The sequence below is a fragment of the Hyla sarda genome, chromosome 2 (assembly GCF_029499605.1).
Source record: "Hyla sarda isolate aHylSar1 chromosome 2, aHylSar1.hap1, whole genome shotgun sequence".
Taxonomy (NCBI): domain Eukaryota; kingdom Metazoa; phylum Chordata; class Amphibia; order Anura; family Hylidae; genus Hyla; species Hyla sarda.
This window is the reverse complement of record NC_079190.1, coordinates 364,870,069-364,894,503: the sequence shown is the minus strand read 5'-3', so window position 1 is coordinate 364,894,503 and position 24,435 is coordinate 364,870,069. Positions and strand designations below refer to the sequence as shown.

General features: G+C 43.8%; 1 protein-coding gene across 7 annotated transcripts in view; it reads left to right on the top strand.

The window, feature by feature from the left end:
* SYCP1 (synaptonemal complex protein 1) overlaps positions 1 to 23,738 on the top strand; it is a 955,469-nt gene extending 931,731 nt beyond the window's left edge. For 6 of the 7 annotated variants that reach the window (XM_056558361.1, XM_056558359.1, XM_056558358.1 and 3 more), the window contains 3 exons: positions 3,945 to 4,076; positions 4,789 to 4,875; positions 22,109 to 23,738. In XM_056558361.1, coding sequence (XP_056414336.1) covers positions 3,945 to 4,076; positions 4,789 to 4,875; positions 22,109 to 22,255 — 366 coding nt within the window. In that variant the 3' untranslated portion in view covers positions 22,256 to 23,738. The remainder of the gene's footprint in view (positions 1 to 3,944; positions 4,077 to 4,788; positions 4,876 to 22,108) is intronic. The other variant, XM_056558362.1, reaches the window with a different exon arrangement.
* Positions 23,739 to 24,435: the final 697 nt, after the last annotated feature.

The following is a 24,435-nucleotide window of genomic DNA, read 5'->3' as shown; positions in this document are numbered from 1 at the left end:
GTAATGTAAGGGACATAGTATATTATGCCCCTCACATTGCCTTCATAGAATATTAATGGGTCAGTAGGAGGGGCATAATATTCTATGGGGGCAATGTGAGGGGCATAATATACTATGGTGGCGATGTGAGGGGCATCATTTTATATGGGTGCAATGTAAGGGGCATAATACTCTATGGGGCAGTATGAGGGGCATGATACTATATGAGAGCACTGGGAGGGTCATAATATACTATGGGGCAATGTGAGGGGCATAATATTCTACTGGGCAATGTGAGAGACATAATATTCTATGAGGCAATGTGAGGGGAATAATATTCTATGGGGCAATGTGAGGTGCATAATATACTATGGTGGCAATGTGAGGGGCATAATTTTCTATGAAGGAAATGGGAGGGGTATAATTTATTATGGGAGCAATGTGAGGGGCAACATATATTATGGGGGCAATGTAAGGGGCATACTATTCTATGTGGGCTAGGTGAGGGGCATAATATGCTATAAGCTACAATATGAGGGACATAATATACTATGGGGGCAATTTGAGGGGCATGATATTCTGTGTGGGCAATATGAGGGGTATAATTCTCTATGGAGGCCGTGTTTGGGGACTGCTACTCTATAGGGACAATGTTGGGGCCTAATTCTATTCAGAGGCACAGAGGGGATTAATAGTATATAGTATATGGGGCAGTATAATACTAGTAGAGAGTTTGTACAGAAGTGAGGATTGTGCTGTAGCAAGGAGCCTTAAATGTTTGTCTTGCCGATTCAGTGAAAATGAGATCTAGAAAAGTCTTCATGATGACTCAGGACAGATGGAGAAGAACGAGAAAAATGAACGACACCAATCAGAGAAGACGCCACCTGTGAGTATGTAATTGTAATCACTTTTATGGTCTGCAGCACCTGTGTACAGCTGGTATCTACTTCTATATAGTCACTGTATGAAGTGATATTGATCTTTGTATAGTGATTTTCATTCAATAGCAATATAGCAGTATTAGTAAGTGTTAATGGTAGTGTTCTTGGTGTGGCGATATCATTTGTATAGGGTATTATTGGTGATACTGGTCTGTGTGCATGTTCTGATCGCATGCTGGTTTAAAATTAATTTGGGAGGGACATAGGGGGCACATCATAATTTGGTAGCCTGAAATCATATAAAAATTAAATATAAGTAGTGAAACGTTAAAAATAAATAAATAAATAAATAAAATAAAAGCTATATGAATCAAATAATATAATTATACTGACCTGCAAAACAAACTTAACTTATCATTCATACATGAAACCATAGCAATTGCTAAATCCCTCTATTAATACAACACATCCCTGAGACCTATTGCGATCACTAGTTTTTAGACAGTAAAAAGACCGGATCTGATGGCTGGCCGAAGTAGTGAGGCATGCACTGCTACTAGCATCTCTGGGTGATAATATAAATCCTACAAAAACACCACCATCTGTGTGGTATGCTACCAAAGCAAATATAAATCCTATAGAAAAAAAGGTAGACTAAACAAAACCAAATCCAAAAAAGAATAATCATTATTGGTACCTGATAAGATAGCAATCAGCTCAGCCACTTTTCCTCCAATGCAACTCGGACAGGACTAGACCCTTCTCCCATGGAAAAATTTTCACCAAATAAAGGAGATGTCCAGCGCAATCTCGATGCAATGCATCTTTATTTAACAGTTAAACAAACATAGACGGTGCACAAGTGACACGTTTCGGCCACAGTTTACGGCCTTATATAATCATATCCTTTTTTTTGGTGAAAAATCATTATTGGTACATACAACAAATATACACCGATCCCAATTTCAGGGAAGCTCTAAAGTCAGGTCATATGTGTGTGTCGAGAAGAGCCCTTACTCTGGGCCAGATGCTGTCACCTAGTTTATTTTTAGATCACCCCGAAAGAAAACCCACATGGCTTAACTATGTGGGTTCTTATAAATGTGGGGCAGCTAGATGTACATGCTGCAGGTATATGCTTAATTCCACAAGTTTCACATCATGTAGTAATAACAGCAGCCAAAATATGAAACAATATATCAACTGCAACACCTCGGGGGTGATTTACCTATTTAGCTGCCGTGATTGTAACCTTCAGTATGTGGGGTGTACTACTAACCCCCTGAATGTTAGGATGAGGAAACACCTCTCCGATATAAATCATTTCCAATCACGCCATGTATCTATGGTATCAAAACATGTGGCAGAAAAACATGGAGGGGACACATCCTGCTTACATCTACGGGCATAGAGAGGGTCAGGTTATCTCCAAGAGGAGGTAACCTGAAGAAAAAATTCTGGACCGAGAGGTCTTTTGGATTCTAAAATTAAACACGAGATTCCCCTTAGGTCTTAATAGAAGATTAAACACTATTTTACATTATTAGTCGGTTTTCCTGGTTCTATCTAAATGTGTTTTTTAGTATGATTCTCCCTATGTTATATTTTGCTTCCAATACTTTTCATAGCGCTCTGTCTCCGGCATGATCTATAGGGAGAGGCATATTCTGCCTTAAGTTATATTAATATATTTCATTTATTTTTATATTCCTATAGTATTAGACCATAATTAATTCTTTAATACAGCAGTTGAGATTTGGTGTGCTTTCTCATAGGATTTAACTTTTAATTTCTCCATAGTGGAAGAAACCCACTGCGGTTTTGTTATGATTGTGTCTGAACATGATCGCAGTTTTTATATATCTGTGTTGTTTGCTGGTGCACCCATGTGTTCTTTTTGTGATTGTGTGTGGGTGTGGCTTGAGGGGAGCAACCTGATTCAGGTGTGCTCCCACCTAGCCATCCCATGCATAAGGAGATCCTTTGAGATACTTTCATTGTATGACTAAGGCTTGGTGACACAAACCGAAATGTGTCACATATCTCCGTGTACCTGTATGTCTACCCTGGCTACATAATAAAGACCTGTTCCCGAGTCAAGCGCTGGATACCTTGTTTTTCTCATACAACAAATATGAAATAAAATACATAAAAACACAAAATGTGTCAAGAAACAGTCCTTCAGGGGAATGGCAAAGAATAATGGTGCTGAGCAACTAATGGTTTGCTAAAAAATATGTATATTAGAAGTGTTATAGCTAAATCCATGTTCAGACTATAAAAAATTACTGAATAAAAAACACAATAATAACAAACAGTTATAGCTAACAGTGTTATAGCTAAATCCATGTTCAGACTATAAAAAATTACTGAATAAAAAACACAATAATAACAAACAGTTAGAAGGTATGGAAAAATCCAAATCCTAAGTAGAAGAAAAATAATCATACTTCACAGATAGCCTGCATAAAGTGCATCCACATAGAAAAATACAGCATAAACCACAATGGAAAAATATATCCAAATCCCAGGGGCCCATCAGCCCACCACTCTCCCAGCCATTACCTGCAGGTGAAAACACCTCCCTTTTGTGTTTTTTATGTATTTTATGTCATATTTGTGATATGAACCAATAAATATATATATTTTTTTATTTTGTTTTATTTAGTCTACCTTTTTACTATAGAACTTATATCTCTGGGTGATAACTAGAAATCTTAGCAGGTCTTCAAAACCTGGTGTGATCAAACTTTTCACATATGTAAGCAACATGTTAAAAACGTATTCTAATGACAATAACCCTTTAAAATAAAATGGTATGAGTCCTGGAATGTGGAAATGAGTAAAGGGAATAAAATCTTGATGATCAACAATATGGGGGTTAAGATAGTTTTTTACAACAGTTATGAATCTGGAGATTTATGTATCAAAGGTTTACGTTTTATATCTCCTTTTACCATTGTATATTAGTTTATTTGCATAACTGTTATGTTACATGTTCGTCTGTTCCTCTTTTTGTTTATATTCAGTTGATTTTATGTTTCCTTTCCTGTGGTCTTGTATTTCACTTGAAATATGCAGACATTTTCTGTGAAGACTCCACCAAAGTATGAAAATATTACTGCATATTCACAAGATTCAGAAAAGAAGAAAAGAAAAGTTGCCTTAGAATTTGATTTCCACTCAGACAGCTCAGATCCCACAGACGTTTTGGTAAAATGTTGCTGTGCTTTGCTTATATATATTATTATTATAATGGGTTTAATTTGTAGTGTATATACTGCAAAACTGCAACTCCCAGCATGCCCGAACAGCTTTTGGCTGTCCGGGCATGCTTTGAGTTGCAGTTTTGCAACAGCTGAAAGCACCCTGGTTGGGAAACACTGCTGTATACAGTGAATCAATGCCAGCAGAGTATTCTACAGGAAGAACTCACCTGGCTTCCTCTTTTCTTCCCATCTGCTCCACTCAACAGGACCTTCTGCTCTGCCCCACAGGTCACATGATTGTAACATCACCACAGGTCCTTAACCTCCAACATATGCAGCAGTTCAGTGAAGGTTGGGAAGTCACTGCTGTTGTGTGTGCTTGTCAGTGACTGCCCGACCAGGACTTACATGATACAGGGGGAAGATTAAGAATGAGAAAACATTAAAAAAACAAAAAACAAAACTGTGCTGGCAGCTGCAAGCCCCTAAGCAGGTCGGGCCTTTGGGCAGTGCCCGAATGGTCGACCTGTCAGTCTACCCCTGGAGCCTAATCTGATTGTAAACTTTAGTTAGCTATTCAGTTGATAGTTATTCCTCCCCTACTCTCCTATATACATGTACACTTCTCTTAAAATTCAGAGTTTATCAGCTTTTACCTGAAATGGTATGGACAGGCTTCATAAGTGTTTTATTATATTTTATTTTTATTTTTTTAGGGAATATGTGGAAATGAAAGTATGTTGAAATCACTGTATCATCTTTCTCACTCAACTCCCAATACCCATACCATACATCCAAAAAAGGTATTTATTACTTAGAATAGAATAAACTAAAGCATTACTTTTACTATTACCGTATATACTCGAGTATAAGCCGACCCGAATATAAGCCGAGGCCCCTAATTTTACCCCAAAAACCCAGGAAAAATTATTGACTCGACTATAAGCCTAGGGTGGGAAATACATCATCCCCCATGTAATCATCCCCCCCCCACTCATCATCCCCGCCTGTCAATCCCTTCATCAGTGGTGTTCAACCTGCGGGCCTCCAGATGTTGCAAAACTACAACTCCCAGCATGCCCGGACAGCCATCGGCTGTCCAGGCATGCTGGGAGTTGTAGTTTTGAAACCTTTGGAGGTCCGCAGGTTGAAGACCACTGCGGCCTTCGTCATCATCCCCCCGCCCTTCATCATCACCGCCTGTAATCCCTTCATCAGTGGTCTTCAACCTGCGGACCTCCAGATTTTGCAAAACTATAACTCCCAGCATGCCCGGACAGCCATCGACTGTCCAGACATGCTGGGAGTTGTAGTTTTGAAACCTCTGGAGGTCCGCAGGTTGAAGACCACTGCAGCCTTCGTCATCATCCAGCCCCCCCCCCCCCCTTTTGTTTTGTACTCACCTCCCCTCAGCGGGAAGGAAGGGTGAGCTGGTCCAGGCCATCTATGCTGCAGGGACCGTCCGGTGGGGAGGATTTGTCATTGCGGGCTGTCCATTTTCACCGGGGGGGCCTCTTCTCCGTGCTTCGGGCCCGTCCCAGGACTAGTGACATTGCCTTGACGACGACGCACAGGGATGTTGCGCATGAACGTCCCTGTGCGTCGTCGTCAAGGCAACGTCACTAGTCCGGGGCCGGGCCCGAAGCGCAGAGAAGAGTCCCCCCGATGAAAATGGACTGCCCGCAACGACTAATCCTCCCCTCCGGACGGTCCCTGCAGCATATATGGCCCGGACCAGCTCACCCTAACTTCCCGCCGAGGGGAGGTGAGTACAAAACAAAAGGGGGGGGGGGGGGCTGGATGATGACTAAGGCCGCAGTGGTTTTCAACCTGCGGACCTCCAGAGGATTCAAAACTACAACACCCACCATGCCCGGACAGCCGATGGCTGTCCGGGCATGCTGGGAGTTGTAGTTTTCCAACATCTGGAGGGCCACAGGTTGAAGACCACTGCGGCCTTAGTCATCATCTGCCTGTCAATCCCAGGAAGGGATTGACAGGTGGAGAGTTCACTCGAGTATAAGCCGAAGGGGGCGTTTTCAGCACGAAAAATCATGCTAAAAAACTTGGCTTATACTCGAGTATATACGGTAAGTCAAATATTCATTAACATTTTTTATTATGTAACGACTTGTTCTTATTTGTATTTCCATTAAATATGTTGAAAAGGAAATGTAAGCATCAATTGACCATCAATTGTCCTTATTATTTCATAAGGTAACAAATATATAAATACACACATATATATATATATATATATATATATATATATATATATATATATATATTATTTTTGCATTTTACATATACAAAAAATAATATATCATAACTAAATAAATCGATTTAAAATAATAATTCTAATCTAAGTCCCTCAAGACCCCCTCCCATCTGGCGGGGGGGGGGGGGGGGGTGGAATTCCCCAAACATTCTACACTCCAGTTGTCCAAAAACCCCAAGTGTTATCATATTCCTTTCTTCTCCAGTATTAATCACTATTTCTTCACCTTTCATATTCCTTAATTTTAGCGATCAGGTTCAACCAATGATGTAAACTAAAACCATCCTTATCTTACCACCCTATCAATATCAGCAGTTCCGCAAAGAAAAACAAGTTTACCAAGAGGTTATTTAATTTCCTATTTGTCCCTAAATTTCCAAAAAATTTTCATTTTTGTTGTTACATTTATTTTGTTACCAAATCTGGTCTCCAGTTTTGCAAAAACCTCTTCCCAGAATTTTTAGATTTTCCCACACTCCCAAAACATGAGCAGCAAATTGGCATTATCTACTCCACACTTCGGGCAGAGAGGTGCTCTCTCTGCATTTCATTACCCACAGTTGTAGGGAAGAATAGTAGTACCTATAGATCACTCTCAGGTTAGTTGATATTGTTTATTCAGCGTATATACCATAGTATTTTTTAACATCCTCCTCTAAGACTCCTCTTCTATATTGCCAATTTCCATTTCTTACTTCCTTTTATTTTTTTCCTAAAAACAAAACAGATTCTCCCTAATAAGTATTTTGTAACTAATTAACAAGCCATTATCTGTCAAAATAGTAATCTGATGGGGGTCATTATCCATGTGACTTTTTTTATTCAAATAAAGCTTTATTAAACATCTTACAGAAAAAAAAGTGGGGGGGACAATCAAAAATTGGAAAGGGAAAAAGAGTGGACACAAAATAAAATGGGTACAGGAGCGTATGAGCACAATGCAAATAAGGCAATGCAAAAATAGTAAACACAAAAACAACCAGGAGCAAGGTGCCAGGGGAGTCGAAGAAGGGCGTGGAAGTCCATCAATTGCAGAACGACCAGGAAGGGACAGGAAGGCAAGAGCAATAGAGGTAATAACATATTCCATGCCACCATCAACTATCAAATGACCCCAAAGTACCTAGGAGCTCAAAACACACAGTTTGAGGCCAAGTCCTCTGAGGGGCTCAACTGGTACGGGCATAGGGGGCAAGAGGTACTGACCGGGGATAACCAAAGGAGAGAAAAGAAGAAAAGAAAGAGGAGGCAAAAAAAAAAATGCAAGAGGAGACCAGCCCAGTAAGAGTAGGCAGGGTACAGGTGGGTGGGGGGGGGGAGGTAGGAGTCCCAAGCCAGAGAACCCTATTTACGAGGATGGGAGACCATTACAAAGGAATTGGGGGGTAGAGGTGAACGATTCATGGAGTTGCCGACAATATCTTGCAAGGCCTTCAATGAGGATGACTGGAGAACCTGAGTTATAGAGAAAGGAACAGCCGAGGGAGCAGTCAAGAATCCCACAGACTGTAGACCAGATGTAAAGTCCAGATTGCCAACCAGGTGAGTGAGAGGGCTAAAGGATTTGAGGAGCTTTGACCTGGAAAATAGTTTCAATTTGTAGGACCATGGGGTAGACAAAAGGAAGGGACGCCAGGGTACGTTGCGTCGAGTAGGATGGGCAGAGCCACGGGAGGGACATGAATCGAAGTGGGGAGATTAACTGTTCCAGACCCACCCACAGCTTGGTTAGGGCGTGATGAAACCAATCCAGGACTTTGGTGAACAAAGCGGCCAGGTGGTAGGAGTAGGGGTCAGGAAAAGCCAGGCTGCCCTCATGCTTATGCTGGGAGAGAGTGAACGGGGTAATCCTATGATGGGAGTTAGACCACATATATTTGGCGAAAAAGGAGGTAAGAGAACAAAGGAAGGTGTGAAGGAGCACCACTGGGAGTGCCTGAAAGAGGCATAGAAGCCGGGGCAGGAGGTTTATTTTAAGGATGTTAATTCGCCCAATCCAAGAAAAGTCCTTCCTATCCCATTTAGTAAGATCTAACTTAAGGCGCGTGAAGAGAGGGGCAAAAATGAGTTCACAAATGCGGGAGAGATCCCTAGGAATATGGACCTCAAGGTACTTAGAAGAGGTGAATGGGAAAGAGGCACAAAACCTCTGAACAAAGGGATGGGGCATCGAAGATTATACAAGTCAGAATAGTAGGCTCAAATTCAATCCTGGATTTGGGCGGTGAGGTGTTCAAGCTGGCCATGAGTGTTTTTAACCGATGGAACAAAGAAGGAAGCCCTTTTATCACAGAGAGCCCGAGCTAACAATCTGCCCGACCTATTACCCCATTCATATTGAGAGGATGAGCAAATAAGGCGGAATCTGTTGTGTTTCTTATCAATGAAGACCTGCACTTCCCGGCGGACCCTGATCCCGAAGGGATTCCTTAGTGAGTGAGGACTTAGGTGCGGATTCCAGGACATGAAGTCTGCTGAGTTTCCCTGCACCCTCACGTTTGCACCTAGTGCCATGCTGGATCAGGACCTCTTAACACGCACTTGAGCCCCTCTGATTGGGTTTGAGGTGGGGTGGTGTCAGAGGAATGGGTTTGTGCAAAGTTGCTAATAACATTCCTCGGTCAGACAGAGAGTATACATCAACAGGGATTCATTGAGGCGAACAGGAGAACACTCTAACAGGGAGTGAAGGCAGGAGAAGATGACCGGGGCTTGATGAGAGTAGATCATCGGATTAATGGTAGCATGTGAAAGGGCAGGGAGGAGATGGTGGGAGACGAAGACATAATCCAGTCTCGAGTACACTCTCCTGGCATGCAAGTAATCTTGATCAATCGGGTGGAGCAGGCACCATGCATCACACAACTGCAATGAGTGCAAGGACCTTTTGATCCCCCGCAGTGCAGCGTATGAGAGTGTAGAGGAGGGGTTGAGTGCGACATTGAGGTCCCCGCAGAGGATCAGGGTACCCTGAGAGAAGGGTTGACAAACACGTAGTGAGCATCGCTATCCATTTTAGTGTCTAGGAAAGATAGCAACACTCTTCACCTTCTGAGTGGAGGAACTGCTATGGAACCAGGTAGGGTAGTTCCGATAACAGAAACCCAGTGATTGGTCCTGATAGAGATGCGTCTCTTGTAAGCATACTATATGGGAATTCAACTTATGAAAATGGTGAAGAATCTTTGCTAGTTTCAGTGGGACATTAAAACCCTGAACATTCAGAGAAGATCCTACTGTATGTGACACCATCATAACCAGAGTATATAAGGATCAATGACCCCGGGAAAGGAGCGAAGGAAGAAACCCACCCGTACATCTGGCAATATGGAAAAAAGGAAAAAGAGAGCGAAAGAAAGGAATGAGGAGTAGAGTGTGGAAAAGCAAGGGAAAACAATAGAGAACCAGGAAAAAGTGTGAAAGAAAAAGACGCAAAACAAACAACAGTAAATGCCAATGGCAAGAACGCGGTAGAAAACAAATCCTACCAACAACCACAGGTAGCAAATTAGGGAATGCGGTGTAAAAAGGCCATGACCAAGAGAAACCCAAGAACACTGTGTGACTGCAATATAAGTAATAATATAGGGAACAGAAGAAAGGGCCAGCGAACAGAAAAATGAACACATTAAAGAACATCAAACATCCAGGGACATCAAAGGATATACTCAGCCGTCAGAGGCAACAGGAGGAATGGAGGACTTCATGGCAAAGTCAAATGACAAAGTCCCAGAGGGGCCACCAGGGGCCTTCAAGGAGGGCAGTATCAGGATCTCTGAGGACGTGAGGAGCTGCCCCCAGGAGGACCTGGGGAGAGATGCCAAGGGCGGTTGATGAAAGGGGTCCTTCAGGAGTTTGTCCCACGCAGGCAGCGTCAAGTGAGGGAGTCCCAGGGCCTGCAGGAACATCGGCAGATCAACAGGTTGTTTCAGTGACACCATAATGTCATCCAGGCGGACCAGAAGAGCGAATGGGAATGGGAATCCCATCTGTATGGGATATAATGAGACTGGAGGACAGCATGGAGAGGCTTCAGTGCTGTTCTTTGCCTGGGGGTATGGCTGGAGAGGTCTGGAAACAGGTGCAACCTGTCGGGGGTTAATAACTTATCTATGAATTATTAATTATGGTCAACAAAAATATGAAAAATATTATGACCGTTATGAATTGCCAAAAATATACAAGCAATGCAATTCACCATATCTGGGCCCGTCTATTTTCCCAGATGTGAGTTCTTTGAGTAGTGGTAGAGTAACTTTTGCAATATAATAAAATAATAACGCAGTTATTATAAAATTGATAAGTACATTTATTTGTTACAGTTAATTAATAGTGTTGAGCGGCATAGGCCATATTCGAATTCGCGATATTTCACGAATTTATGGACGAATATTCGTCATATATTCGCTAAATTCGCATATTCGTAATATTTGCCGTTTATTTTCGCATATGCGAAAATTCGTGCATGCGAAAATTAGCATATGCGAAAATTAGCATATACAAAAATTAGCATATGCGAAAATTCGCACGCCAGTCTCACACAGTAGTATTAGAGCCTTCTTTACACCACACAAGCTGGAAGAAAAGAGGGGTGATCACTGTGATGTGTACTGTGAAAAAAAAAAAAAAGAATATTCGTAATTACGAATATTTAGTGCTATAATCGCGAATATTCGCGAATTCGCGAATATGCGATATTTGCGAATAAAATTCGCATTGCGAATATTCGCGAGCAACACTATTATTTAACATTAAGGAGAATAATACAAACAGACCATGATAATATCAAAGAAATGATATAACGAATATCCATGACATAATGTGAGTTTTAAACTATAATGTATTAATATATAAATTAAGTTTCCCCGTGGCAATTATTATGTCATGTGGAGGAGGAGAGAGATCCAATAGACTAAATAGACTATGCTATATGCAATATGATCATTGCATTGATCCTCATAAGACACGCTCCGTTCATCTGCACTAGAAGGGGGTGTGGCTTAGAAACTACTGTTACCATCTCACAATTGAGAATATATATATATAACATAAAATCCAATGGGAAGCAAATAGCGGCACTCCAGCAGTTTCAAGAAGCAGAAAATTCCTTTATTCACCCATATGGTACTACGTTTCGACCCACTCAATGGGGTCTTTATCTTGATAAAAACCCCATTGAGTGGGTCGAAACGTAGCACCATATGGGTGAATAAAGGAATTTTCTTCTTCTTGAAACTGCTGGAGTGCCGCTGTTTGCTTCCCATTGGATTTTCTGTTGTTCATATACCTGTGGTCGAGGTTGGAACTGGCTGAGCACCTGCATACTTTATAGGCTTGAAGCCATGTCACGGTGTTCCTTCATCATATTATCTACTATATATATATAAGCCGGTCTGCTCATAAACATGACATAACTGTCCACATTAAAATGAGGTAACTTAATCAAATAAGAAACCTGTGTATCTTACCGAGAGCACTTCTGGATAAAAGAAAAATGGCTGCCTTGAGTCCATGGGAATACATGTAGTCATAACCGGTTAGCAGGGAAGAGTGACTATGGATTTAAATTCTCTCCCTGACTCTTCATGGCTCCGCCCTTTCAGGTAGCCTCTAGGAACTTCTGCGATGAAGATGGGGTGCCTCTGTCTGTGTGTGTGTCCCCTCTGTCCTCCTTACACCCGCTTTTAGCTTGTCTCCTGTCTAAAAGATCCACCCCCACAAATATCAGATCATCCAATGATGATTGGTGGGTGTGTATATGGAGATCAGGGTAGTGGGTAGTGATATAACATCACAGCTAATCATTAATTATTATTCTGTATGATTAAATTTACCATAAGGGATAAATATATCTATACCTGTGACTATATTTTCATAATATGATATATTATTCCTGAGATTAATAATATTCATGCATTAATTCATCAGGCAACACCAATTACATGATTAGACATCTCACACATTATTTATACACCTGAATACAGCATTTAGCTATATAGCTGTATACACCATAATAATGCTAATGGTTATAATGCCCCTATCTATCAGTTATATATATCAATATTGTATAATAGGGCAAAATAGCATATTCATGCTACAAATATCATATTATGAGATCATCTGTTTTTATGAAGACATTATATGTTCACTTTTTGTTCACCTTTGGCTGTCTACAACTGCTTATATTAACTGAATCCTCTCAGGGACATGTCTGTTTACAGACCCCAGTATCACTTAGCTCAATAAATACAAGAGCTATTGTGTTCAGATCTCAGTTAACACTGTTAAGATGTAAATACCTTGAGCATTTGCTTTTTAAGATTTTCGTCATTGTTCCAGGTAGAGCACTGTCAATAAACCATTGCCTTTATCAGACCCTTAGAAGAGATACACATTTGCAAACATTCAGGCATGGGCTGTGCCCTTTCAATGAACTACACTTTAGCCCTATTTTGGGTCTTCTGAGAATGGAGACAACATGGAGGACATTTTGCCATGTTCTATTAAACATAGTGATTCATATTTGGGGACTACGATAAGTATGACAAGCTGTCGCCGTCAAAGTCTGTATCTCGGAGCTGGCAAGCTTTAGACCTAATTTTCTCTTTGACTGAGAAGTAGTGCAAGTGGCATATGTCCCTCGGCTTCTGAGGGTCAGTGCTTGGTGGCTGTAGGGCTCTGTGTGCCCAATCTATCTCGATCTGTGAGCAGGCAGGGTGCTGCAGGAAAGAGTTGAAAATGTCTGTCAAGTAGGCAGGAGGTCTGACTGACACGTAACCTCTGGAAGACCTCTGATGCGGATATTATTTTGGCGGGTTCTATTTTCCAAATCCACCAGCTGAGAGTGTAGGACTTGCTGATGCTTCGTCTGCTGTGTGACAGTGGATTGCAGAACCTCAAATGTATGTTGTATAGTAGAGCAAAACAACTCAAGGACCGGCACACACAAGTGAACCACCTCAACCTCAGCCCTAACTGCAGAGAGATCTTTACGCCAAGTTTCCTTCAGATCTGTTGCTTAGAGGGACATGGCGTGAGGAGGGCTTGCAGTTCCGGATGGCCACTTAAAATCTGTGCCACTTCTGAGTGCTGCAGAGTGACAGGTGTTGGCATAGGCAGCTGAGGATGGGGCGCAGCAGGATCAACAAAAGAGCCCACACAGTCTGAAGTGGGCGACTGAAGGTCCAGCTGTGTCGTGAGGCCAAGAGGAGCAGCTGGACGAGACCCATAAGGGGCTTGGGGGAGGATCTGGGACTCCAGCCAAGGACTGAGGAGACCGTAGGCCATCAGAGGGAGAAGTTGGGCTGCCAGCTGAGCCCAACAGAAAGGAAGAGCCCTCATAGTGGGAGGCCATACAGGCAGAAGGAGTCTCCATCATCATGGTCGAGGGCACAGCAGTAGCCATCTCTGAGAAGGTGTCCATGGCCTGTGGGTGCCAGGTGACCAATGAGTCCTTTGGCAATGGAGTCAGGAGAGGGTGAGCCGAGGGGGACACAGGCTGGAAGATAGGCCTGCACTAGGGTTGTAGTGGCGCCGGGAAAACGCTGATTTCAGGGGGGAGGGGCCGGGTCCATGACTGGGGCCCGGAGAAGATGGCCGCACCACTAACTGGATGCCGGACCATCCAGGTCAATGAAGGGAGCCACCAGACACAGCAGGGCAGCTGCAGTCTCACCCTCTGACACCGTCCGTAGAGCAGGAGAAGTAGCAGGGCAGCTCTGATCTCCGGCAGACTGCGCAGCATCAGGCAGAGGTGGAGAGGAGGCCACGCAGCATAGAGGCTGTATAGATGGCCCGAACACGGTCCGTGTGAGGCTGGGATTCGGCCGCCGCTGCTAACGGAAAGAAGAAATTAGAGATTGCTAGCATTGATCCCAGAGGGTTCTGGATGCCATTGACCAGCTTATTTGACCCCCTTACATGCCCCCCCCCTGCAATCTCTGATAGCAACCAAAAGTCAGAGTTATGAAGTGAGAGAAGCTCCTGCCTTGTGCCTACAAATGCTATTCTGACAATAAAATAAGGATGAAAATAAAGATGAAAGAAATGTCATAACAAGAAACCACTGGTTCTCTAGTAAACCTTTAATACCCCCGAAAATACAAAATGAACACCAATAAAAAAAAAAAAACTAGGATGAGGGCACTCTTAGTGGCTAGTAAAATAGCCAAAAAATCACAGGTGCAATAGTCAGCCGCATAACTAGAAATTTCAGGATGTGGACTGAGGATGCATCAAACCCAAGGCCAGACACCTAAATTAATGGAGACCTTAAACTAGACCCCAAAATTCTTACCTCAGACCAGAGAAAAAAATATTCACACCACAGACCATGCACCCTTTCACACTTACTGTTTCTCACTCCATGGTTCTCTTTAGCATTGACCACCACGGCACCTAGGGTCCTGGCTAGAGATGAGAACATTTTTTTAAAATTCAAGGCGGTTCGGTGCAAATTTATTTGCAGTGAATTGCTATTAAAAATTGCTATTTCTGGCCTACAGAGAGGCTCAATAGGGGTGTAGAACACTTTGCCTTGCCGTAACACGCATAGGAAATGTGCTGTGTTAGTGAAATAATACTGTTATTCAGTATGACATGCAGATTAGAGGCGTCGCTATTAGAATCACTGTCACTGTGGCACAATGACAGAGCCTGGAGGTGGCATCAGTATGAGGAGACCATATAGTGGCTGAATAACACAGCGTGGAGGTGGCGGCAGCATGAGGAGACCATATAGTGCCTGAATGACACAACATGGAGGTGGCGGGAGCATCAGTAGACTATATAGTGGCTGGAAGACCCAGCCTGGATGTGGAAACAGCTAGACTAGACCATAGGGCCTCACAATTGAAAAAGATTAAAGATATTTTTTATCATTTAAATTAAATATTTCAAATAGATGGACCTAAAAAGTTTTATTTAATGTGCCAGCAGCATGATGAGACCACAAGCGGCACAGTGACACAGCCTGGAGGTGGTAGCAGCATGAGGAGACCATAATCTGGCAGAATGACACAGCCTGGAGTTGGCAGCAGCAAGAGAAGACCATATAGCACAGCGTGGAGGTGTTGGCAGCATGAGAAGACCATCTAGTGGCTGAATGACACAGCCTGGAGTTGTTGACAGCATGGGGAGACCATATAGTGACTGAATGACACAGCCTAGAGTGGGCGGCAGCATGAGGAGATCATATGGTGGCAGAATGAGACAGCCTGGAGCTGGCATCAGCATGAGGAGAACATTTGGTGGCAGAATGAGACAGCCTGGAGCTGGCATCATCATGAGGAGAACATATGGTGGCAGTATGAGACCGCCTGGAGCTGGCATCAGCATGAGGAGAACATATGGCGGCAGTATAAGACAGCCTGGAGCTCGCATGAGCATGAGGAGAACATATGGTGGCAGAATGAGACAGCCTGGAGGTGGCATCAGCATGAGGAGAACATATAGTGGCAGTATAAGACAGCCTGGAGCTGGCATCATCATAAGGAGAACATATAGTGGAAGTATGAGACAGCCTGGAGGTGGCATCAGCATGAGGAGAACATATGGTTACAGAATGAGACAGCCTGGAGGTGGCATCAGCATGTGGAGAACATATGGTGGCAGTATGAGACAGCCTGGAGCTGGCATCAGCTTGAGGAGAACATATAGTGGCAGTATGAGACAGCGTGGAGCTGGCATCAGCATAAGGAGAAAATATAGTGGAAGTATGAGACAGCCTGGAGCTGGCAACAGCATGAGGAGAACATATGGTGGCAGTATGAGACAGCCTGAAGCTGGCATCAGCATGAGGAGAACATATGGTGACAGAATGAGACAGCCTGGAGGTGGCATCAGCATGTGGAGAACATATGGTGGCAGTATGAGACAGCCTGGAGCTGGCATCAGCTTGAGGAGAACCTATGGTGGCAATATGAGACTAGTGTTGAGCGGCATAGGCCATATTCGAATTCGCGATATTTCCCGAATATTTGGACGAATATTTGGGATATATTCGCATATTCGTAATATTCGCGTTTTATCTTCGCATATGCAAAAATGCGCTTATGTGAAAAGTAGCATATGCGAAAATTAGCATATAAAAATTTTGTAAATTTTCGCATATAAAAATATGTAAATTTTCGCATATGCGAAAATTCGCTCGCCAGTCTCACACAGTAGTATTTGAGCCTTCTTTACACCACACAAGCTGGAAGCAGAGAGGGGTGATCACTGTGATGTGTACTGTGAAAAAAAAAACGAATATTCGTAATTACGTAATTACGAATATATAGTGCTATATTCACGAATATTCGCAAATTCGCGAATAAAATTCGTATTGCGAATATTCGCGAGCAACACTATATGAGACAGCCTGGAGCTGGCATCAGCATGAGGAGAACATATGGTGTCAGAATGAGACAGCCTGGAGGTGGCATTAGCATGAGGAGAACATATGGTGGCAGAATGAGACAGCCTGGAGGTGGCATCAGCAGCATCAGGAGTCCTGAAAGTGACCTGGTGACAGAGTGGGGCTGTGGGTGGCAATACCAGTACCCGGTGACGAAGGTGGGTGAAAAAAAAGGAGAACTTGGCATCAGATGTGTGGTATCAGGCAGTTGTCAGGATCAGAATAGTAGCTGAGTCAGGTAGGCAGAAGAAAACAGTCTCTTTTGTAAAAGTGTTAGTGTGCACAAGTAATGCATTAAGGATATGCATCATGTAAATCTTAACTTTTAATAATATTCTTAGGATAAAATATATGAACCCAAAATTTTTATTTTTATTTAACAAAAGGAAAGGTGTTCAAAAAACATTGATGTGATGCAAAGACCTCTAAAAGGTGAAAGGGAACAACATATGATCCATTGTAACCGGTGGGGGTAAAAACTTTCCCTGTAAGGCCCTACTCTCGCACTATTCCCTTCTTGGAAAGTGTTGCTCACCCTAAAATGGGTGGTCCCACACAGAAAACTCTCCCTATTTCCACCTAAAAGCCTTGGGAAATGGCAGTGTTTGTAGGTGGAAATAGGGAGAGGTTCCTGTGTGGGGCCACCATTTTTAGGGCGAGTAATACTTGCCAAGAAGGGAATTAATAATGCGAGAGTAGGACCTTACAATGGACCATACGTTGTTCCCTTCAACCTTTTAGAGGTCTTTGCATCACATCAATACTTGGTAGTGTCGGCGGCACATGGTGTTTTTTGCACACCTTTCCTTTTCTTAGATATAAAAAAAATTGGGGTCCATATATTTTATCCTAAGAAAAGTTAAGTTTTAGCCACAGTAATGCATATCCTCAATACTTATTTGTGGTCAGATGCGGTGGAATTTCTGTAACTGGGGATCACCAACTTAAATATGTTTTTGCACTATCCATATTTGTGAAGTGTTGATGTCGCACCATGGTCATTCTACACTGATGCATCAGGCATTGGTGGGTGGAAATCCTGGCTGATCCATGCCTGATTCATCTTCACAAAGGTCAGTCTCTCCACATTTTTCATGGACAGACGATTTGTCCTTGGGGTTACTATGGCCCCCGCCGCACTAAACACCCACTCTGATGGCACACTACTGGCCGGGCAGGGGAAACTCTGCTAGTTGCGGCAACAAATCAAGTTTGGCTGCCCAGAAGTTCAAAGTGTGTTGGCAGGGTCATGTCAAGGTATGCCACTACATGCTGGTTGAGGTCCTGCTCCAGGTCTACCTGCTGCTGATGAGTTGCTTCACTATGTGGGTGAAGAAAGCTACTCATCAGCCACTGTAGACTCAGGCTGCTGCTGATGGAGCTGGTACTGCTTCTGCCACCCCACCCCTCCCCAAAAGCCATGGCAGTGGAAGGTGAGCGCAGAGGGCCCCCCCGAGTCAAACCTACGAGAGGATGGACGATGGCGCAGATAGGCATCGGCCAACTGACTACGTAGGATGTCTCTGTAGTAGGTCAGTTTGTCCTCCCTCTCAGTGGGTGTAAAAAAGGCCCTCATTTTGTGCCGATAGTGAGGGTCCAATAAGGTGGAGAGCCAGAAGTCATCTTGCTGCCGAATGTTGACAATTCGGCGGTCACTACGCAAGCGAGCATTTATCGTGCAATTTGTGCAAGTGACTCGGAGGGACTCCCTGCCTCCATCTCCACTGCATACTGCCACGGTGTGTCTGGGTCCTCTGTCTCATCTTCCTCATAACCCTCTAGATCCTCTGGCTGATCCTGCTCCTCCTCTCCTGTCAGATGATATAAAAAAACATCCATTTCACAAAACCTAAACTGTGCACCACGGTCCCCCTCCGCTCCTCTTCCAGTTCAGCCCCCACAGGGCTCATCTGGCCATGAGATGTAGGCACCATGTCTCCAGTGCCGTGACCATTCATCGTTTCCAACACGTGTTGTAGTAAATGAAGCAGTGGAATGACGTTGTTCATCCCGTAATCCTGGCGACTGACTAATAATGTGGCTTCCTCAAAGGGCCTGAGCAAACGGCAGGTGTCATGTACGAGCTGCCACTGGTTGACATTAAAGTTACACAGGGGAGTCCCACTATCCGCTTGGATCATCAAGAAATCGGTAATGGCTTTTCTCTGTTCGTATAGTTGGTGCAACATATAGAGGGTGGAATTCCAACGTGTGGAAATGTTGCAAATCAGACTATGTTGGGGGGATACCGTTCTGACATTGTGACGTTGTGCTTTGGGGTGTACGAGTGGCTGAAGTGCATGCAAAGTTTTCTTCCCATTGTTAGGATGTCTTGCAGATGGGGGGGAACACTTCAGGAACCGCTTGTCAACCAGATTGAACACGTGCCATGCAGGTTGTATGGCTCAGGCTTCCTTGTCGCAGCGCAGACAAGATGTTCTTCCCCTTGTCAGTCACCATGGTTCCTATATCTAGTTTTCGTGGTGTAAGCCATGATTCAATTTCTTGATGAATTACTTTTAGCAGTTCCTCCCCTGTGTGACTCCGTTCGTCAAGCTGGAGGGGCCCTGAGACTTATCCGTGCAGTGGAGGCTGAGGACACGGTGGAGGATGAGGAGGCCCAGTCGCACACTGTCACAGGACCAACTGCCTGAGAGCGTGGAGGCGGAACCTGTCCAAGTCGCTGTTGTGACTGTGCAGGAACCACATTTACCCAGTGGGCCGTAAAGGACATGTATTGTCCCTGACAGTAGTTACAGCTCCACACGTCGGTGCTGCCGTGCACTTTGGTACACACCGACAGGCTCAAGGACTGGCCCACCTTCTGTTCCACAAAATTGTGCTGGGCTGGTACTGCCTTTTTCACAAAGAAATGAAGGCTTGGGACTCTCCACCTCGGCTCTCCACAAGCCATCAGTTCTCTGAAAGGTGCCATGTCCACCACTTGAAACAGGAGAGACTGCAGCACCAGCAACTTGGACAGGAGCAAATTCAGTTTCTGCGCTGTTGGATGAGTGGGCGCCTACTGTTGTCTCTTAGACATTGCTTCGCCGATGGATTGCTGGCGGAACGACTGACTCGAAATAGGAGAAGCAGGAGCATCTGGAGCGACAGAAGATGGTATGGGTATGACAGACAGCTCCCTTTGGCTGAGGTGGTGGAGCCTTGGCTGGCTGAAACAGGGAGCAGCGTGCCACTGGGTGATGCAGCAGGATGGACCACCACATCAGAGCCACGGTTCTCCCAGGCTGCTTTATGGTGATGCTGCATATATTGACGCAGGGCCATGGTGCTAACATTGGGACCTTGGCCTTGCTTCACCTTTTGCTGACACATCATGCATGTTACCAGATTAACATCCTCCGGATGCTTGATGAAAAACTGCCACACGAAGCAGGTAGTCTACCCCGGGCACGTTTGGCTTCACACTTCCCACTTCTGCTACCATGCTGACTGCCAACCATGCTACCACCTTGCTGGCTCAGCTGCTGCCTCACGGATAACCTGAAACCCTCTTCTCCTGATGATGATCCCCTTCTGCACCCGGCTCCCAAGTGCGATCGGCTTCATCATCATCAAGTTGTCTGCACGTCACTGATGTCCTCCTCAGGTTCCTCAACAGTGTCTGCTTCAGGAGCCTGAAAACTCACAACACCACTTCCCATGCCACTCTCCTCTTCACTACTTGCACGCCTAGTGGAGGAAGCGGCAGATGTCTCTTCCACTTCTTGGCTGGGCAGTAGCTGCTGACTGTCCTCTATTAGATAGTCCTCACTAAATAGTGGAGCTGAACCCACAGCATACGATACTTCTGCGGGGGAGGGAACAGCATAGGACAGAGGTAATGGGAGGACAGGGACTGCTCCCGGGGCATGCCAACTGAGGGTTGTGTCTGAGGAACTCACCGACTGTTGACTGGGGGTGTCAGATGTCACTTGTGATGAAGTGGATGACCGAGTTAACCAATCGATGATGGCAGATGGGTTGCTGGTCAAGAAACGACTGCTAGCTGATACTGCGAGCTCAGGCCTCTTGCTGTGACTCCTGCTGCCACTCGCCCCTAGTCTGCTGCGACCTCTTCCTGCGCCTGATGAATTTAGGCCTTTGCCACACCTCTGTGCACATCCTTGCACTTCCCTCCCTGACATAATTAGTGCGTATATGAGGGGAGGACAATACACTCCACTACGCTTAAAACAGTGTTTGTCTAGAACAGCAGCAGATGTCAGCTGGGCTGGCCTTTCACAGTAACTAGGCCCTTAAGACTTTAGCAGGAACAAAATGTTACACCACGTAGATGTACATTCGTGGTATGCACTTATGAGGGGAGTACAATACGCTCCACTACACTTAAAACAGTATTTGTCTACAAAACAAGCAGGTGTGTACTTTTGGCTGGCCTTTCACAGTAACTAGGCCCTTAAGACTTTAATAGGAACAAAATCGTTCACCACCTATGTACACACAGGTTACACTTAATAGAGGACAATACGCTCTGCTAGGCAACCTGTATTAGGCACTAATAGCAGGTGATTATGGCTTTTAGTGCTCTGCTCACCCTAACTGGCTGGCTTCTATTAGCTTTTTAGTTGTTGTACACACCAGTGCTGCAGCACACAGTTGCTGTGTAGTACACCTAAAATTCTCTCTTAATCTCTCTCCCTTCCCTATCAGTGCATCTAGGCTGGATTTGTGCTTGAGGTGAATCGCTGCTGTAAAAATGCTTTTCTGTGCAACACACACTGCTCTCTGTCCCTCTCTCTCTATTTGCAATAAAATGCTGATGTGACTGGCTGCAAGATGGCTGCCGATTGTATAGGGTTGTAACATCACAGGGGTGGCTGGCTGCTGTTAGGCTGCATGCTGCATGTGATTCAGGGTCATCCCGCCTACCTGTCTTCCCACCTTCCCAGAGTTCCATGTCCTGACATGTGGAGCTGTCATCTTAGATGCCCTGGACCGCACTAAATTGAGTTTAATGAAGCGATATTCGGATTCGCTGCGAGGCAAATTTTTCCTGAAATTCGTAAAAAATTCGGATTCATCAGATTCAATTCACTCATTCCTATTCCTGACACTAGCCAGCATCAGTAATCTGGAGGCATTGGCTAGTGTTCGCCTACTTGGTAATGGAATGGCCTTAGCAGGCTAGAATGGTAAGTGGTACAATGCCAGAAGAAATTATCTTGCTTTATTTTTTCTTTAAAAAAGCACTCCCTAGTTGGTTGCCCATTTGCCACCCTTTGTTCCAGCACTGTTAGCACCCACCATTCAGCCACCTAATGCAAACAGTTTAATTGAATAATAAATGCGTTCTATGCACACACTGATTGCTTAATCAGCTATGTTTCTATGTTTCTAGATTTTTACCGAAAGGTCCTTGAAATCACCTGGTTCTGCCCTCAAAAGTTCAACTTCACTAAAAAGGATGCGGGAAGCTGGCTGGGCTGCCATATCCAAAGTTGACAGAAGAAGAAAAATGAAAGCTGCTGAAAAAATATTTAGTTAAATAGTAAATATAGTTTATATTACTTTTTGTTTGCTTGTTTCCTTATATTTTCTAAGTTGTTGGGGAATTATAACTTAAAATTGTACCTTAATATGTTATATTATAGTATATAGTGTAAAATGTTTTATTTTGTATTGCCTATATGTAACCTCTCTTAAAAAACTTAAGTAAACTTTGTAAGTACTAGCTTTAAAAAGGACATGCGATCTTTCTTGACCTGCCTGTTTCAGTAAATAACTGTATTCCCAATGAGATTACATGTACATGTCAGACAATGTAGGAACACACCACCTGCTGGTAACACCCAGTTGAAAATTAAGCCATACATTTCTAGTGATCATTTAAGAAAAATGCAAAAACACAGTTAGAAGGCTAGATTTATACTGCGTTTTGCTTCTCCATCAGGGGTAACCTTCAGCATCCTGCTGAAGCAGGTCAGGAGAGGCCATGCATTTTCTCGATAGGATTCAGAACAAGTTGCTGCATTTTCTCCAGAAATTGCACTACTCATGTCTATAAACTATGTCTAGTGGTGGAGCTCACTGTTTAAATGAATAAGGCTCAAAGGGGGTATTCCATTGTTGCAAAATAATTCTATATTTTTTGGGCTGTAGAGAAACAAACAAAAAAAAAGCTATATTTACCTACATCCAGTCTTATGCTGGTCCCACTGCAGCTCCTGATCAGCTCCTAATGGCCCCAGCCACTCATATATTTTGCCTGCTTCCAAGATAAAAGCTGAGCGCAGGAGATAACTGCTCAGGTAATCACTGGTTCAGATGGAACATGGCTTTGGCTGACTGAGTTGGTCAATCCAACTTTAAAGCTCTTGTTGCAGAAGCAGGCAGAAAAGGCAAGTGGCAGTCGACTGGACAAAGACGAACAGGGGCTGAAGTGGGATCAATTAAAGACAGTGGGTAGGTAAGTATAACCTTTTTTGGTTTCTCTTCTGCCACAGCATATGTAGATATTTTTTGGCCACATTGGAATACCTCTTTAAAGAGAAACCGACAGCTAGTTCACTTGCAATAAACCCAATATACTAGTGCGGGTGAATAGCTGTAAAAAGAGAGGTTACTTACAAAATTACATGAAATATTTCCGGAGTTCTGCTCCTGTGCGCAATGGAGGCAGGAAGCCAGTTCCCTGCAGCCTCCAAATTTACAGCCCGGACCATAAATATGCACCTGCTGGTGGGGGTGAGCGCTGCAGCCTTGCTACAGCCAGAAGGCATCGGTGCCAGCGCTCTGCTCAGAGAGCAAAGGGCTCACCCCCACTATATCCAGTATATTGAGTTTAGTGCTGGGAAACAAGTAGTCAGTATGTTTTTTTTTAACTGTACAACCAAACACAATGCATAGTAGACAGATTTGTTCTCTTTTTGTTGTTGAGCATGAGAAACAATTTTAAATTTGTTACATTTATCTAATAGCAATGCATTTATATGTATAGTTTACATGGTGCTAATAAAACAGTTATTGCAAAGCTAGTTGTTTTTTTGTTTCATTTTACATAATTATGATGTCCATCACACACATTGTACGGTACAATACTGTCACGCCCTCTCCCATAGACTTGAATGGAGGGGGCTAGATGTCATGAGGGGCAGGGCATGACGCCACGTCTCCCACTGTGGGAATCTAGCGTTCCAAACATACTTTTTAGAAAGCTGGGTGCTGCACGGAGATCGTGGGGGGTCCCAGTGGGGGGACCCCTGCAATCAGACATCTTGTCTAGGGGCAGAGCACCCCTTTAAAAACAGGGATGAAATCCACAAAAAATTCACTGCTTTCAGGTTACATAGAGAGAGCTAGAGAATCAGTACGCAATAGTTGGGAGAGGGTGGAAGAGGACATTGAGGCATTCCCATGTTGAGTCCACAAAACAAGTGTGCTTCCAGCTCAATTACAAGCAGAGTATGAACATAGGAAAACCTGAAATGTTGCAGGGCAACCCTGAATACAAATTGATACAACATAACAAAACCAAACTGCACATGATCCTGGTACAAGTCCCACATCTGGTGTAATGGGTAAAGAAAGCCTCTTGCCTCACTGAGGCATGTATGAGGCAATGTATGATATAGGGGCAGTGGCAGGTGTATGCATGAGGTGTGCATATGTATGGTGTATATTTATGGTGTGAGTGTATGTGTATATATGATGTGCGTATGGTGTATG